General features: G+C 41.3%; 1 protein-coding gene across 23 annotated transcripts in view; it reads left to right on the top strand.

The window, feature by feature from the left end:
• The window catches only part of ASTN2 (astrotactin 2), a 1,502,867-nt gene that overhangs the window by 1,346,933 nt on the left and 143,151 nt on the right, over positions 1-12,783 (top strand). For all 23 annotated transcript variants that reach the window (XM_079927232.1, XM_079927229.1, XM_079927230.1 and 20 more), the window contains 2 exons: positions 1,700-1,833; positions 3,377-3,525. In XM_079927232.1, the coding sequence (XP_079783358.1) occupies positions 1,700-1,833; positions 3,377-3,525 (283 nt within the window). The remainder of the gene's footprint in view (positions 1-1,699; positions 1,834-3,376; positions 3,526-12,783) is intronic.

The following is a 12,783-nucleotide window of genomic DNA, read 5'->3' as shown; positions in this document are numbered from 1 at the left end:
AAACACATCTGAACCTCAGCCTCATGATCAGTTTTTCAGTGTCTGTTCATTTATTCAGTAAATATTGACTGAATAAGTGTTCTCAGTCCCATGGGAACACTCATGTGAACAAGGCATGGCCTGTGCCCTTTGTGGAATCAAAGTCTGTTGGGTGAGATAGGCAAGGGAATGTGATGATTAGGTGTGGTCTAGTGTGTTGTGGTGTCCAGAAGAGGAGCCTGATTACAGTCTTAAGAAAGTCAAGGTAGGGTTCCCATAGAAAAGAAGATTTCATCTGAGACCAAAAGAATGAATTGGATTCCAAGGTGGGGGTGGGGTTGAGTAGTCCAGTAGAGAGGACAGGATGTATTTAAAAAAAAAAAAGAGAGAGAGAGAAAGAGAGAGACAGTGAAGCACATTGCAATTAAATAGAACATCAGGGGACTTCCCTGGTGGCACAGTGGTTAAGAATCCACCTGCCAATGCAGGGGACACGGGTTTGATCCCTTGTCCGGGAAGATCCCATTTGCTGTGGAGCAACTAACCCCATGCACCGCAACTACTGAGCCTGAGCTATAGAGTCCGCGCACCACAACTACTGAGCCCACGCTCTGCAACTTCTGAAGCCCACACGCCTAGAGCCCGTGCTCTGCAACAAGAGAAGCCACCGCAATGAGAAAACCATACACCACAACGAAGAGTAGCCCCCACTCGCTACAGCTAGAGAAAGCCCGCGCAGCAGCAACGAAGACCCAACACAGCCAAAATAATAATAATCAATCAATAAATCATCATTTAGAGCAAGGGTCAGCAAACAATGTACCTCAGAACAAGTCTAGCCTGTCGGCTGTCTTAGTAAATAAAGTTTTATTGGAACACAAACATGCCCATTTATTTATAATTTGTGTCGCTTTCATGCTACAAAGGCAGAGTTGAGTTATTGTGGCAGAGACTGCCTGGCCATAAAGTCAAAAATATTTACTGTCTGGTCCTTTGCAGAAACACTTTGCTGTCTCCTGATTTAGAGCACACTTTTCATAAGCAGGAATTCACTGTTGGTGGAAATGTTAATGGTTGCATGAGGGTGGATGGTAGCATGCAAAGGAAAATCAGAGGAGTGGTGAGAGATGAGACTAAGAAGGTGGTCAGGAACTAGAGCATGGAGTTTAGACTTTATGCTGAGGGCTATGGGGAGCCTCTGAAGGTTTCAAAGCAGGGTGGTGAGGTGGTCAGATTTCTACAAGAAGCAGTGTGGCAAGGTGTTAAGGAGGGCAGGGTCTGGAGCCAGACTATCTTGGATCAGATCTCAGTTCCATCACTTAGTAGCTATGAACCTCAGACAAATTACTTACCTTCTGTGTGCCCCAGTTTTCCAGTTTGTAGAATGGGAAATAATGATAATTTTTATTACAGCTATCGTGTAAGGTACTGAAGATGAAATAAGTTAATATACTTAGAGTAGAGTGTCAGGCCCAGGGGAGGTTCTCAGTGGATGCTGTTACTATCCTGTCTCAGTGATCCTTCTGGCTGTTGGGTGGAGAATGGCTCAAAATAGAAGAACCTGGTGGTAGAATGCTGGGGCTTTATGCAAGAGATGGTGTCCTGTGCCCAGGAGAGCTCCTCTGAAGCTTGGGTCAGTGACTGTCATGGCCACTGGGACCTTCACTCTCCATCTCTCCACCATTGTCATAATCATCTCTTTTGTCCTCCTTTATTCCAGGCCTTCAAGAGTGCACTGATGAGCTCCTACTGGTGCTCAGGGAAAGGGGACGTGATCGATGACTGGTGCAGGTGTGACCTCAGCGCCTTTGATGCCAGTGGGCTCCCCAACTGCAGCCCTCTCCCGCAGCCGGTGTACGTATGTATGGCCCCTCTTCCTCTGGCCACCCCTTTCCATGGACTCATACTCTTGTCCTGCCAGTACAGGCCATGGCTTGCTTCTGTTCCTAAGGTGCTTCACCAGATGCCTCAAGTCTCTGGGGGCCTACCTCCTTCTTTGAGAAAGCAGGGAGCTTTGGCAGAATGGAATCGTGGCTCGGGGGTAGACACTTACACTGCAGTGTGTGCTATTTTAATAGCACCAAGCCAGCCATCATTACTTTTCTTCACTCATCCATTCGGCAAAGGTTTACTGAGCACTAACTACTGCTTTGCCAGTTCTGTGTTGACCACTGGGACTACTGAGATAAAGAAAGTGTAGGACCTTTTCTAAGAAACTTTATATTATTCATTCATTCAACAAAGAAGTTTTGAACACCTGCTGTGTGTCAGACATTGGGGAATTCATAAATGAGCAAGACAGGCACAGCCTGTGCACTTAGGGAACTGACCGTTTAGTGAGGGGGACAGATGTCAAAGCAAAAACAGGAAAGCATGATACCGTTTAAGCATTTAAATAATAAAAATATGAAAGAAAAACAAAGATGTGCTAATGGACAGAACAAAGAGGGGATGCTTTAGTTGGAGGAGAGGGAGATAGTCTGGGAAGCCTCTCTGAGAAGACCTGAATTAGAGTCAGAGTTTGCCAGGCAGCAAATGGCAACAGACGTGTTTCAGGAAAAAGACAGAGCCCATGGGAAAGCCCTGACTCAGGAAACTCACCCTTTGAGGAAGTAAAGGAAGATCTTCTTGATTGGGGCTGTGTGATTAAGAGGGAGAGTGGTGTGATGAGTGGAGGAGGTCTGGGCAGGAGCCAATACTGAGGGTCCATTGTAAGAGTCCTTGCAGAGTTAGTGGATATAGTGGAAAGAGAGAAGGAATCTGGGCTGGGGACAAGCAAAGTCACCATCATGGTTCTGTCCCCAGTTTGCTGTGTGACTTTGTGCAGATCATCCCCTTTTCTGGGCTTTGCTTTCACCTTCCATGAAATGGGGGGATTGCCCTTCCCTCTCTCAGAGGACCCCCTCCCCAGTTCTCACCTTCAAACATTCTGTTATTTCTTGCTTTGTAAAAGGATTCCCCAGGATCCCTGCCCGCTGTGAGGGAGTATTGATATTAAAGCATTGACTGATATACTGGGGGATTGAAGAGAATGGCAGAGAGGTTGGCAGATGACTGTGTTTGAAAGCACTGCCAATTTAATTGACAGTGAAGCATCATTGAGAATATAGTTTAAACAAATGGAAAGCTAATCAACTTGCTGTGAGCACACACTATGTACTTGGATTAATTTACTGGATTCCACATTGATCCAAAAGGTGGCTCTTTCTTGTCCCCATTATGAACAAGGAAACCGAGGCTGAAAGAGGTATAATTAATTGCCTGAGTCTACACAAGGGGTATGGTGGTGGGTTGAAGCCAGACTGAACGCTGTGCTTTTAATCTTGACCTGTGCAAACTCTTGGGGCCCAGACAGTACTGGCTGGCAAACAAACAACCTTCCCTGTCACCCCCCTAGGCTGCGGCTCTCCCCAGCAGTAGAGCCCTCCAGCACCGTGGTCTCCTTGGAGTGGGTAGATGTCCAGCCAGCTATTGGGACCAAGGTCTCTGATTATATTCTGCAGCACAAGAAAGTGGATGAATACACGGATACGGACCTCTACACAGGTAAGTAGAAAGTTCAAGACTTCCTCTTTCGTTGAGATGGTGTGACAGAGGAGGGAAACTGGGATTTTCTAAATACCTTTGGAGACTTGGTGTCCTCTGAACTGGGAAGGCACTGGGAAGTTTTACTGTTTGGTGTTTGTTTCCTAGTTCCCACACCTGTGTGCTTTTTGGTATGATTTTCTACAGGGGGAGGTAGCAAATTGTACTTGTAGAGAATTTCTGATTCTCTAAATTGGATCCACAAAGTCATATACTAAAGTGTTAGTTAATTCAAAAAAGGATTTGTCCGTTTCTACTTGGGAAGGCCTACAGGTTACATTTTTGAAGACCTTGATCTGTAAATATATTATCTCTGGGACTGAGATAAAAAAGTTCAAGGAACTGTCTTTTCTATTGAGATGTACTGAGATAGTTGTCTTTCATGCTAAGGAAGAGGATTTGGAAATTATTCAGACATGCAGGAGAAGATGCAGAAAGTGGATCTTAAGGAGTGCTTTAAGTTTACTTAAAGAGTATACAGGAGGCTGTGACATCCTGGAGGTGGGTCTTCAGGGCTGGTCTGGCTTATGGCAGGCGGGGAGCCTGGGTCTGAGGGAGCTGGCCTTGAGGCTGGGCCATGAGGGCAGGCCTGGAGTGCTGGAGTGTCAGGAGCCTGGGAGCCAGCCTGGTTCCAGGGTAGGTCAAAAGCCTGAGCTGGTGGTAGTTGGCCTAGTGCTGGGCCCAGCCGGAAACCCGGGTTCAAGTGTAGATCACCTGGGGGCCTTCGGAGCTGGCAGGTGTCAGGGTGACTTGGAGACCTGGGTTCGTGGGAGCCCACTGGGAGCCTGGTGCCATGGAAGCTGCTGGAGCCCCTGGAGACAGCAGTTGCTGGGATGAGCCAGAGTCCTGGATGCACACAGAAGTCTTCTGGGAGCCACCTACAGCCATGGGAGCTGGCTCTGGAGTGCAAAGTGAAGTTGGTCTCACTTTTCTCTTTCCTTCCACAGGGACGGTTTCTCTCTCTGCACTGGGCTGCTCAGGCTTGGGGGAGAGGTTATAAGAGTAATGTGAATCTATCTTTCCTACCCTCCTCAAAGCATCTTTTCTTAGTTTTGTGCTTCACCCAGGTGCAATGATCCCTCACCTAGAAACCTTAGTTCTTGTGAAGTATTTCTGTGCACGGACAGCTGTTCAAATTGATTTTTCGGTTCAAATTGTCCCCACAATGCCATTACTCGGATTGGTTCAAATTGATTTTTTGATGGAGGTTGTTAGAGGGGTGATGGGGGGGTTGGGGGGTGGGGGTGAAAATTCTTATGCCGCCATGTTGCTAACATTAGTCTCTGAATGATTACCAGGCGCATTTTTATAGATCAAATAGTGAATCCCAGAGAGGTCTGTGAGCTTCCCAAAGTTCCACAGCCAGTCTGTCCTACTCCCAGCACAGTGCTTGAATCTTTATTTGTTATGAATGTTGAATTCTCTGTGTCCATTGAAATGATCATAGTTTATGTTTCTTAGTTTGTTAATACGGTAGATTATATTGATGCATTTTCAAAGGATTAAAAAAAAAACCCCTTGTATTCCTGGAATAAATTAATCCCACATGGTCATGATGCACTATCTTTTTGTGTATATTGTTGGATTTATTGTGTTAAAATTTTGTTTTGATTTTTGCATCCTTATTTGTCAGGTATTTTGATCAGTAGTTTTCTGGTAATGCTTGTGTCTGTTTTGCTGTCAGGATAATTCTGGCCTCTCAAAATAAATTGCAGAATATTTTATCCTTTTTAGTTTTCTGAAAGAGTTTGGGTAGAATTAGTAATGTATTAAAAAAGAATTGTTTGGTAAAATTCACAAGTGAAATAATCTGGGCTTGGAGCTTTTCTTGTAAGAAGGTTTTAATTACTAATTTAATTCTCTGATAGATATAGGGCTATTCAGGTTATGAATTTCTTCTTAAGTGATTTTGGTACCTTGTGTATTTCAAAGAATTTATCCATTTTGTGTAAGTTATAAAATTTACTGGCAAAAAATTGTGATATTCTGTTATTATTTTTTTTTAATATTTATGGAATTTATAGTGATATCATTCTCATTCTTGATATCGGTAATTTCTGTCACCTCTCTTTTCTTTTCTGATCAATCTGGAAAGAAGGTTGTGTAATTTATTTATCTTCTCAAAGAATCAGCTTTGATTTCACCTACCTTTGCTATTGTTTTCCATTTCATTGATTTCTACTCTGACCTTTGTTATTTCTTTTCTTTGGCTTATTTTAGATTTAGTTTGTTCCTCTTTTTTCTAGATTTTTAAGGTGGTAGCTGAAGTTGTTGATTTGAGATTTTTCTTGTAAGACAAGTAATTTTCCCTAATTACTGCTTTAGTTGCTTACCACAGATTTTTGATAAATTGTGTTTTCATTTTCATTCAGTTCAAAATACCTTTTAATTTCCCTTTTGTTTTCTTCTTTGACCCATGGATTCTTTAGATGCATGTTACTTAATTTCCAAATATTTGGGGATTTTTCAGATAACTTTCTGTCATTGAATTTTAATTTGATTCCACTATATCAGAGTATACACTTTTTATGACTTTAATCATTTTATTTTTTAAAATTTTTGTATTATATTGGAGTATAGTTGATTAACAAAGTTGTGTTAGTTTCAGGTGTACAGCAAAGTGGTTCAGTTATACGTATTTTCAAGTTCTTTTTCCATTTAGGTTGTTATAGAATATTGAGCAGGGTTCCCTGTGCTGTACAATAGGGCCTTGTTGGTTATCTATTTTAAATATAGCAGTGTGTATATGTCAATTCCAAACTCCTAATCTATCCCTCCCCGTGACCCTTCCCCCATAACCATAAGTTTGTTCTCTAACTCTGTGAATCTGTTTCTGTTTTGTAAATAAGTTCATTTGTATAATTTTTTTTAGATTCCACATATTAGTGATATCATATGATATTTGTCTTTGTCTGTCTGACTTCACTTAGTATGATAATCTCCAGGTCCATTCATGTTGCTGCAAATGCATTATTTCATTCTTTTTAATGGCTGAGTAATATTCCATTGTATATATGTACCACATCTTCTTTATCCATTCCTCAGTTGATGGACATTTAGGTTGCTTCCCTGTCTTGGCTATTGTAAACAGTGCTGCAATGAACATTGAGGTGCATGTATCTTCTTGAATTATGATTTTCTCTGGATATATGCCCAGGAGTGGTGTTGCTGGATCATTTTAAATTTATTAAGACTGGTTTTATGGCACAGGATATGGTCTATCATTGTTTTCAGTGACCAGTTTAAAATCATGTATTTTCTTCTATTTATGGATGAGTTTTTCTATGAGTGCTAGTTAGATCAAATTGGTTGATTGTGTTGTTCAAGTCTTCTAAATCCTTTCTGATTTTCTGTCTTCTTGCTGTATCAGTACTTGAAAGAATGGTACTGAAACCTCTGATGATGATTGTGGATATATCTGTTTCTCCTTATAGTTCTATCAGTTTTTACTTTATGCATTTTGAAGCTCTGTTATTAAGTGAATAAACATTTATAATTTTTATATTCTCTTGATGAATCAATCCCTTTATCATTGTGAAATGGTTGTCTGTATCCATGTTACATTTTTTGCTCCAAAATCTTTTTTCTGATATTAATATAACTTTCTCAGCTTTATTCTGATTAATGTTAGAATGATTTACCATTTTTTAATTTTTTTACTCTTATATTACTTGTGCCGTTATATTTAAAATGGGTTTCTTGTAGACAGCATGTATTTAGGTCTTTATTCTTTTCTTTTTCTTTTTTTTTTTCTATTCCAATCTGACATTGTTATCTTTACATTGGGGTGTTTAGACCATTTATGTTTAATATGATATTGTTGTGGTTAGGTTTAAGTTTATCATTGTGCTATTTGTTTTCTATTGTTTCAGTTTTCTTCGTTTCCTTTCTTCTCTTTTTCTATCTTCTTTTAGATTGAGTGTATTTATCATTCCATTTTATTTCTTTTGTTGATTTATTATAACTCTTTTGTTAGTTTAGTGATTACTTTAGGGTTTATATATTTATATTTAACATATCACAGTGTGCCCTCAAGTGCTATTCTAACACTTCATATACAGTAAAAGAACCTTATATAGTATACTTTTATTTCTCTCCTCCAAGTCTTTATGCTATATTGTCATACATTTTACTCATATACATAAGTTTCATAATTCATTGTTATTTTCCTAAAAGAGTAATTATCCTTTAAGTATATTTAATTAATAGTTTTATTGTTTACTCATGTACTTACATTTTTGGTGTTCTTCATTCTTTTGCATACATCCATATTTTCATCTGATTTCATTATCTTTCTGCCTGAAGGATATATTTTATTATTTCTTATATTTCAGGTTTGTTAATGATGAATTCTTTCTGCTTTTGCTTTTGTAAGCTATTATGGCTGGGTACAGTATTCTAGATTGGCGTATTTTTCTTTTAGTAATTTAAAGATGTTGCTCCTGTGTCTTGCTTACATTAGCAATTTATTGTGTTTGAGGTTTATTAAGCTTCTTGGATCTATGGGTTTACTGTTTTAGCCCATCTGGAAAATTTGGGGCCATTATTTTTCTCTCTCTCCATCTTGTTTCTCCTTCAGTGACTCTAAAAATATATGTATTCAGCCACTTGAAATTGTTCTTTATCTCACTGATGCTCTTTTCATTTTTAAAAATTATTTCTTTTTGTTTGTTTCCTTTTGGATAGTTTCTAGTGCTATGTCTTCATTGCCTTCTGCAGTATCTAATTTACTGTTAATCTATGCAGTGATTTTTTTTTTTAACTCAGACATTGTAATTTTCCATTTATTTAGTTTTGGTTGCTTTGGGTCTTTATTGATGTGTGTGGGCTTTTTCTAGTTGTGTCGAGTGGGGGCTACTCTTTGTTGTGGTGCGCCGGCTTCTCATTGTGGTGGCTTCTCTTGTTGTGGAGCACGGGGTCTAGGAGCGCAGGCTTCAGTAGTTGTGGCACGCAGGCTCAGTAGTTGTGGCTCATGGGCTCTAGAGCACAGGCTCAGTAGTTGTGGCACATGGGCTTAGTTGCTCTGGGGCATGTGGGATCTTGCTGGACCAGGGATCGAAACTGTGTCCCCTGCATTGGCACATTGGCAGGAGGATCCTTAACCACTGCACCACCAGGGAAGTCTCAGACATTGTAATTTTCATCTTAGGAAGTTCAATTTGTTTTTTTGTTTTTTTAAACATTTATTTTAAATTAATTAATTTATTTATTTTTGGCTGCATTGGGTCTTCATTGCTGCACGTGGGCTTTCTCTAGTTTCATTGAGCGGGGGCTACTCTTCATCATGGTGAGCGGGCTTCTCATTGCAGTGGCTTCTCTTGTTGCGGAGCTCTAAGCTCACGGGCTTCAGTAGTTGTGGCACATGGGCTAAAGTACTTGTGACTCACGGGCTCTAGAGCACAGGCTCAGTAGTTGTGGTGCACGGGCTTTGTTACTCTGCACAGCATGTGGGATCTTCCCGGACCAGAGCTCAAACCCGTGTCCCCTGCATTTGCAGGTGGATTCTTAACCAGTGTGCCACCAGGGAAGTCCCGGGAAGTTCAGTTTGGATCTGGCTAGTATATGGCATGTCATAACTTTTTTGATGTATAGAATAGAGTTATAATAATGGTTTTGATGTCCTTGTTTCCTAATTCTAACATCTGTATCAGTTCTGGGTCAGTTTAAGTGGATTGATTTCTCTCCTCATTATGTGTTGAATTTCCTTCTTCTTTGCATGCCAGGTAAGTTTTGATTAAATGCCAGACATTGTGATGTTTGCCTTGTTGGGTTCTGGGTACTTTTGTATTCCTATAAATATTTTTGAACTCTATTTTGGGCCACAGTTAAGTTATTTGGAAACAGCTTGATTCTTTTGGGTCTTACTTTTAAGATTTCTTAGATGGACCCAGAGCAGTGTTTAGTCTAGGGCTAATTATTCCCTACTACTGAGGCAAGACCCTTCAGTGTGTTCTACACAGTGGCCCATGAATTATGAGATTTTCCAGTGTGACTGGGAGGAATGGGCACTATTTCTGGCCCCTGTACGAGCAATGGGCATTGTTCTGTCTAATCCTCTTGGGTTGGTAGGCTCCTTACATGCATCCATTAACCAGTACTTTGCTGAGTATTGAAAGGGGACCCTACACAGATCTCTTCAATTTTCTCTCTGTACAGCTCTCTCCTCTCCATTACTCTATCCTATAAACTCTAGTCACTTTCATCTCCCTGGACTAAGGACTCTGCCTTCTCAATTTAGGGAATCTTCCAGGCATCTCCCTGCAGTGACCTAGAAACTCTCTGAAGACAGGAAGCTGCAGAAATTTTAGGGCTCACAGAATTTGTTTTCCATATTTCAAGATCTCTGTTGCCAGATTTCCAGTTTGAAAACTTGTTGTATGTTCTTTTCTTTTAAAAAAATCCTTCATGTTTCAGGTAGTAGGGTAAATAAATCTAGTCTCTGTTTCTCCATCCAGTCCAGAAATGGAAATCCAAGATTCTTCCTTCTGATTGTCTAGGAACTAGTGTTCTGATCCAAGAGTTCCTTTTTTTTTGATAGAGATGAAACTTCTTTTTAGTTCATGGTCTGGGGACACCCCACAGAGATATTACCCCTTCTTCTTCCTGCTGCCATTCAGAAGTTTGAAGATAATGACATATCTGCCACTATCTTTACAGGTTCTTCTAATTCTTCCTTGTGCTACTTGACTTTAATTCTCTCCACCATCCACTTCTAGAATTTTTCAGTGGACAATTGTCTTTAAAGAAGCAGGATAATGACTCTTATATCTTTATAATTTGGTATCCTTCCACAGTGCCTGACGTACATAAATGTTCAGTGTTCACTGAATTGAATTGTATGTGGGTAGGCATATACATGTTTTAACTTTTCAACTCTGATGTTAATTCTTTGAGAACCGTGTGGTCTTACGAGGTCTTACGTAGTTCTAGAGACTAGCTGAGTATATAGTAAGCCTTCTAAAATGTGTATGATTAATTGATGCTGTAGATGATTGGCAGTGGATATCTGAAGCAGAAACCTCATCTCTTTGCCTCCATGCCACTTTTACTATGTCTCAACAATCTCAAAAGTGAACTTGGACCAAATTTGAAAATTTCAGTCTACTTGACTGAACTTTATCTTAGAGGTTACAGCCGAATTAAGGAGCATGGGCTATTTTTTTTTTTTTTTCCCAAAAAACCTGGCTTCTGCTTTCAGTTTCTACCACTCTCGCTGAGAAATCTAGGGCCAGTTGACATCCTTTCTGGGTCTCAGTTTCCCTATCTGTGGAATGGGGAAAATAACACCTATTTCGTTAGCTACTTTGAGAGTCAAATGTAGCACAGTTCTTGAGACATGGTAAGTATTGATAAATGCTAGTTGCTTCTAATTTCCATGAATTAAAAAAAGAAAAAGGAAAATTCAATGTTAGGAAGAAAACAAACAATAAAATAAGGTTTAAGACTTGTTTTGTTAGAGAGTTAGGATTGCGCACACATTTGGCCAGGTGAGGCCAGAATAAGGAAATGAGGGCTTTCTCTTTGATCTCTCTGGATTTTTGCTGGCAGCCGAGTGCAGTGCTGTAATTGTTTATTTATTCACAAGCTCACGCATGCGTGTGCACAGATATACATGCATACACACATTCTCTCTCTCTCACACACACATGCTTTATGACTGCCATCTGTTCAACACCCTTTTGAACTAGCTGTTGAAATGCGGACTCTCCCTCCCTGTCTCCTTCTCCTGCCCCCCACCCCTGGGTTTGGCGCCCTCTTTGTTTCCTTCAGAGAAGCTATTGCTCTGTCGGTCCTGGGACTCTATTGGGAAAGCCAAGCATAACTAGCCTCCTGTTCCAGTTGTTTTGAGCAGAGACGGGGCTTGTTTTGGGGGGTGGCTGAATTCCCCGCACGCTAATCTGTCATCGATATTAAAAACAGACGTCTGGTTCTCCCCCGTGGCCTCATCAGAGCAATTGGCATGGGTTTCAGCCTCTTGGGCAGGACTAGATGCAGGGGGGTGGGAATAAGAAGGCGGGGTGAGGCACAAGAAAATTTAATGAATCCAAATACCATGTTTGACCTACGGAGAAAAAGGCTGAGGAAGACGGGAGCGGGGCTTGTCCCGAGGTTACACACATGAGCTAGTGGGAGAGTCAGTGCTAGAATGGGGGCTCTGGTTTCTTTACCTGTTCTCCCTGCCAAGTCCAAATATCTTTCCACCAGTGATATTACCTCTGGTGTGCTTTGTTCTTGTTGAGAATAAACCAAGAAGCAAATGGAAATTAGGGGATATAGGGTATCTATGTGCCTGGGCAGGATGGAGTATATAGATGTATGATGGCAGCTGGGGGGCTCTTCTAGAGAACGTAGCTCTTCAGACTCATTGCTTCTTTGTCATACATGCCAGCTTCTGAGAATCCCAAAACTTTAGAGTAGCAGGACCTCAGCAGTGAGTCCAACTCCCTCACTGTAAGGATCAGAAAAGGAAAGACAAGAAGTGGAAGGGTCTCACCCAACCTCATAACCTCCTACCACACTCCCCTGAATTTTCTTTGGTCAGCTGCTGGAATATTTTTTAACCTTTTAAAAATCAGAGACTTCTCTCTCTCCCCGTGGGATTCCCAGCTTCACTTTGGGTTTTGGTTCAGGACTGGAAGGCCAGCTGGCTCTGTCGGCCCCCGCACGAGACAGCGGGCCCTCTCTACCATCCCCCACATCTGCCCACAAAAGGCAGCAACATCTGGAGCCGGTCAGTGCCCCTTTCTGTCCTGGCATGTGGGAGCCTGATGGGCTGCTCCCCAGCTTATCAGCACCAGGCTCCCCTCCTGCCAACTCTCAGTTCTTATCTCTGTGTCTTCCTTTCTCTACCCTCGCTCTCTCCTTCCTCCCTTCCTTCTTTTCCTCTATTTATGTGTGTCCCTCTTGACATCTTTCTCTCTGTCTCCTCTTTTTCCTTTTTTACTTCATGCCACCTTCTGCCTATGTCTCAGTCTATCTTTTCCTGTCTTTATCTCTTCAAGCTGCTTAGGCATGAGCTGCTCATCTAGATTCATCTAGATCTGGGTCAAGAATAATATCCCGAAGGGTCAGAAGACACCTGTCTCCATCTCCAATGCAATTCTCTAAACCCTCCCTCCCTGTTTCCATTAAGTCTAATCTACAACTGAGAGGACACCGCCCACACCCTCTCCCTGCACACTCACCATCCCATCTTAGACCGATGACCTTCTCAAAGGG

The sequence above is a fragment of the Stenella coeruleoalba genome, assembly GCF_951394435.1.
Source record: "Stenella coeruleoalba genome assembly, chromosome: 7".
Lineage (NCBI taxonomy): Eukaryota > Metazoa > Chordata > Mammalia > Artiodactyla > Delphinidae > Stenella > Stenella coeruleoalba.
This window is presented reverse-complemented; position numbering and strand designations above follow the sequence as displayed.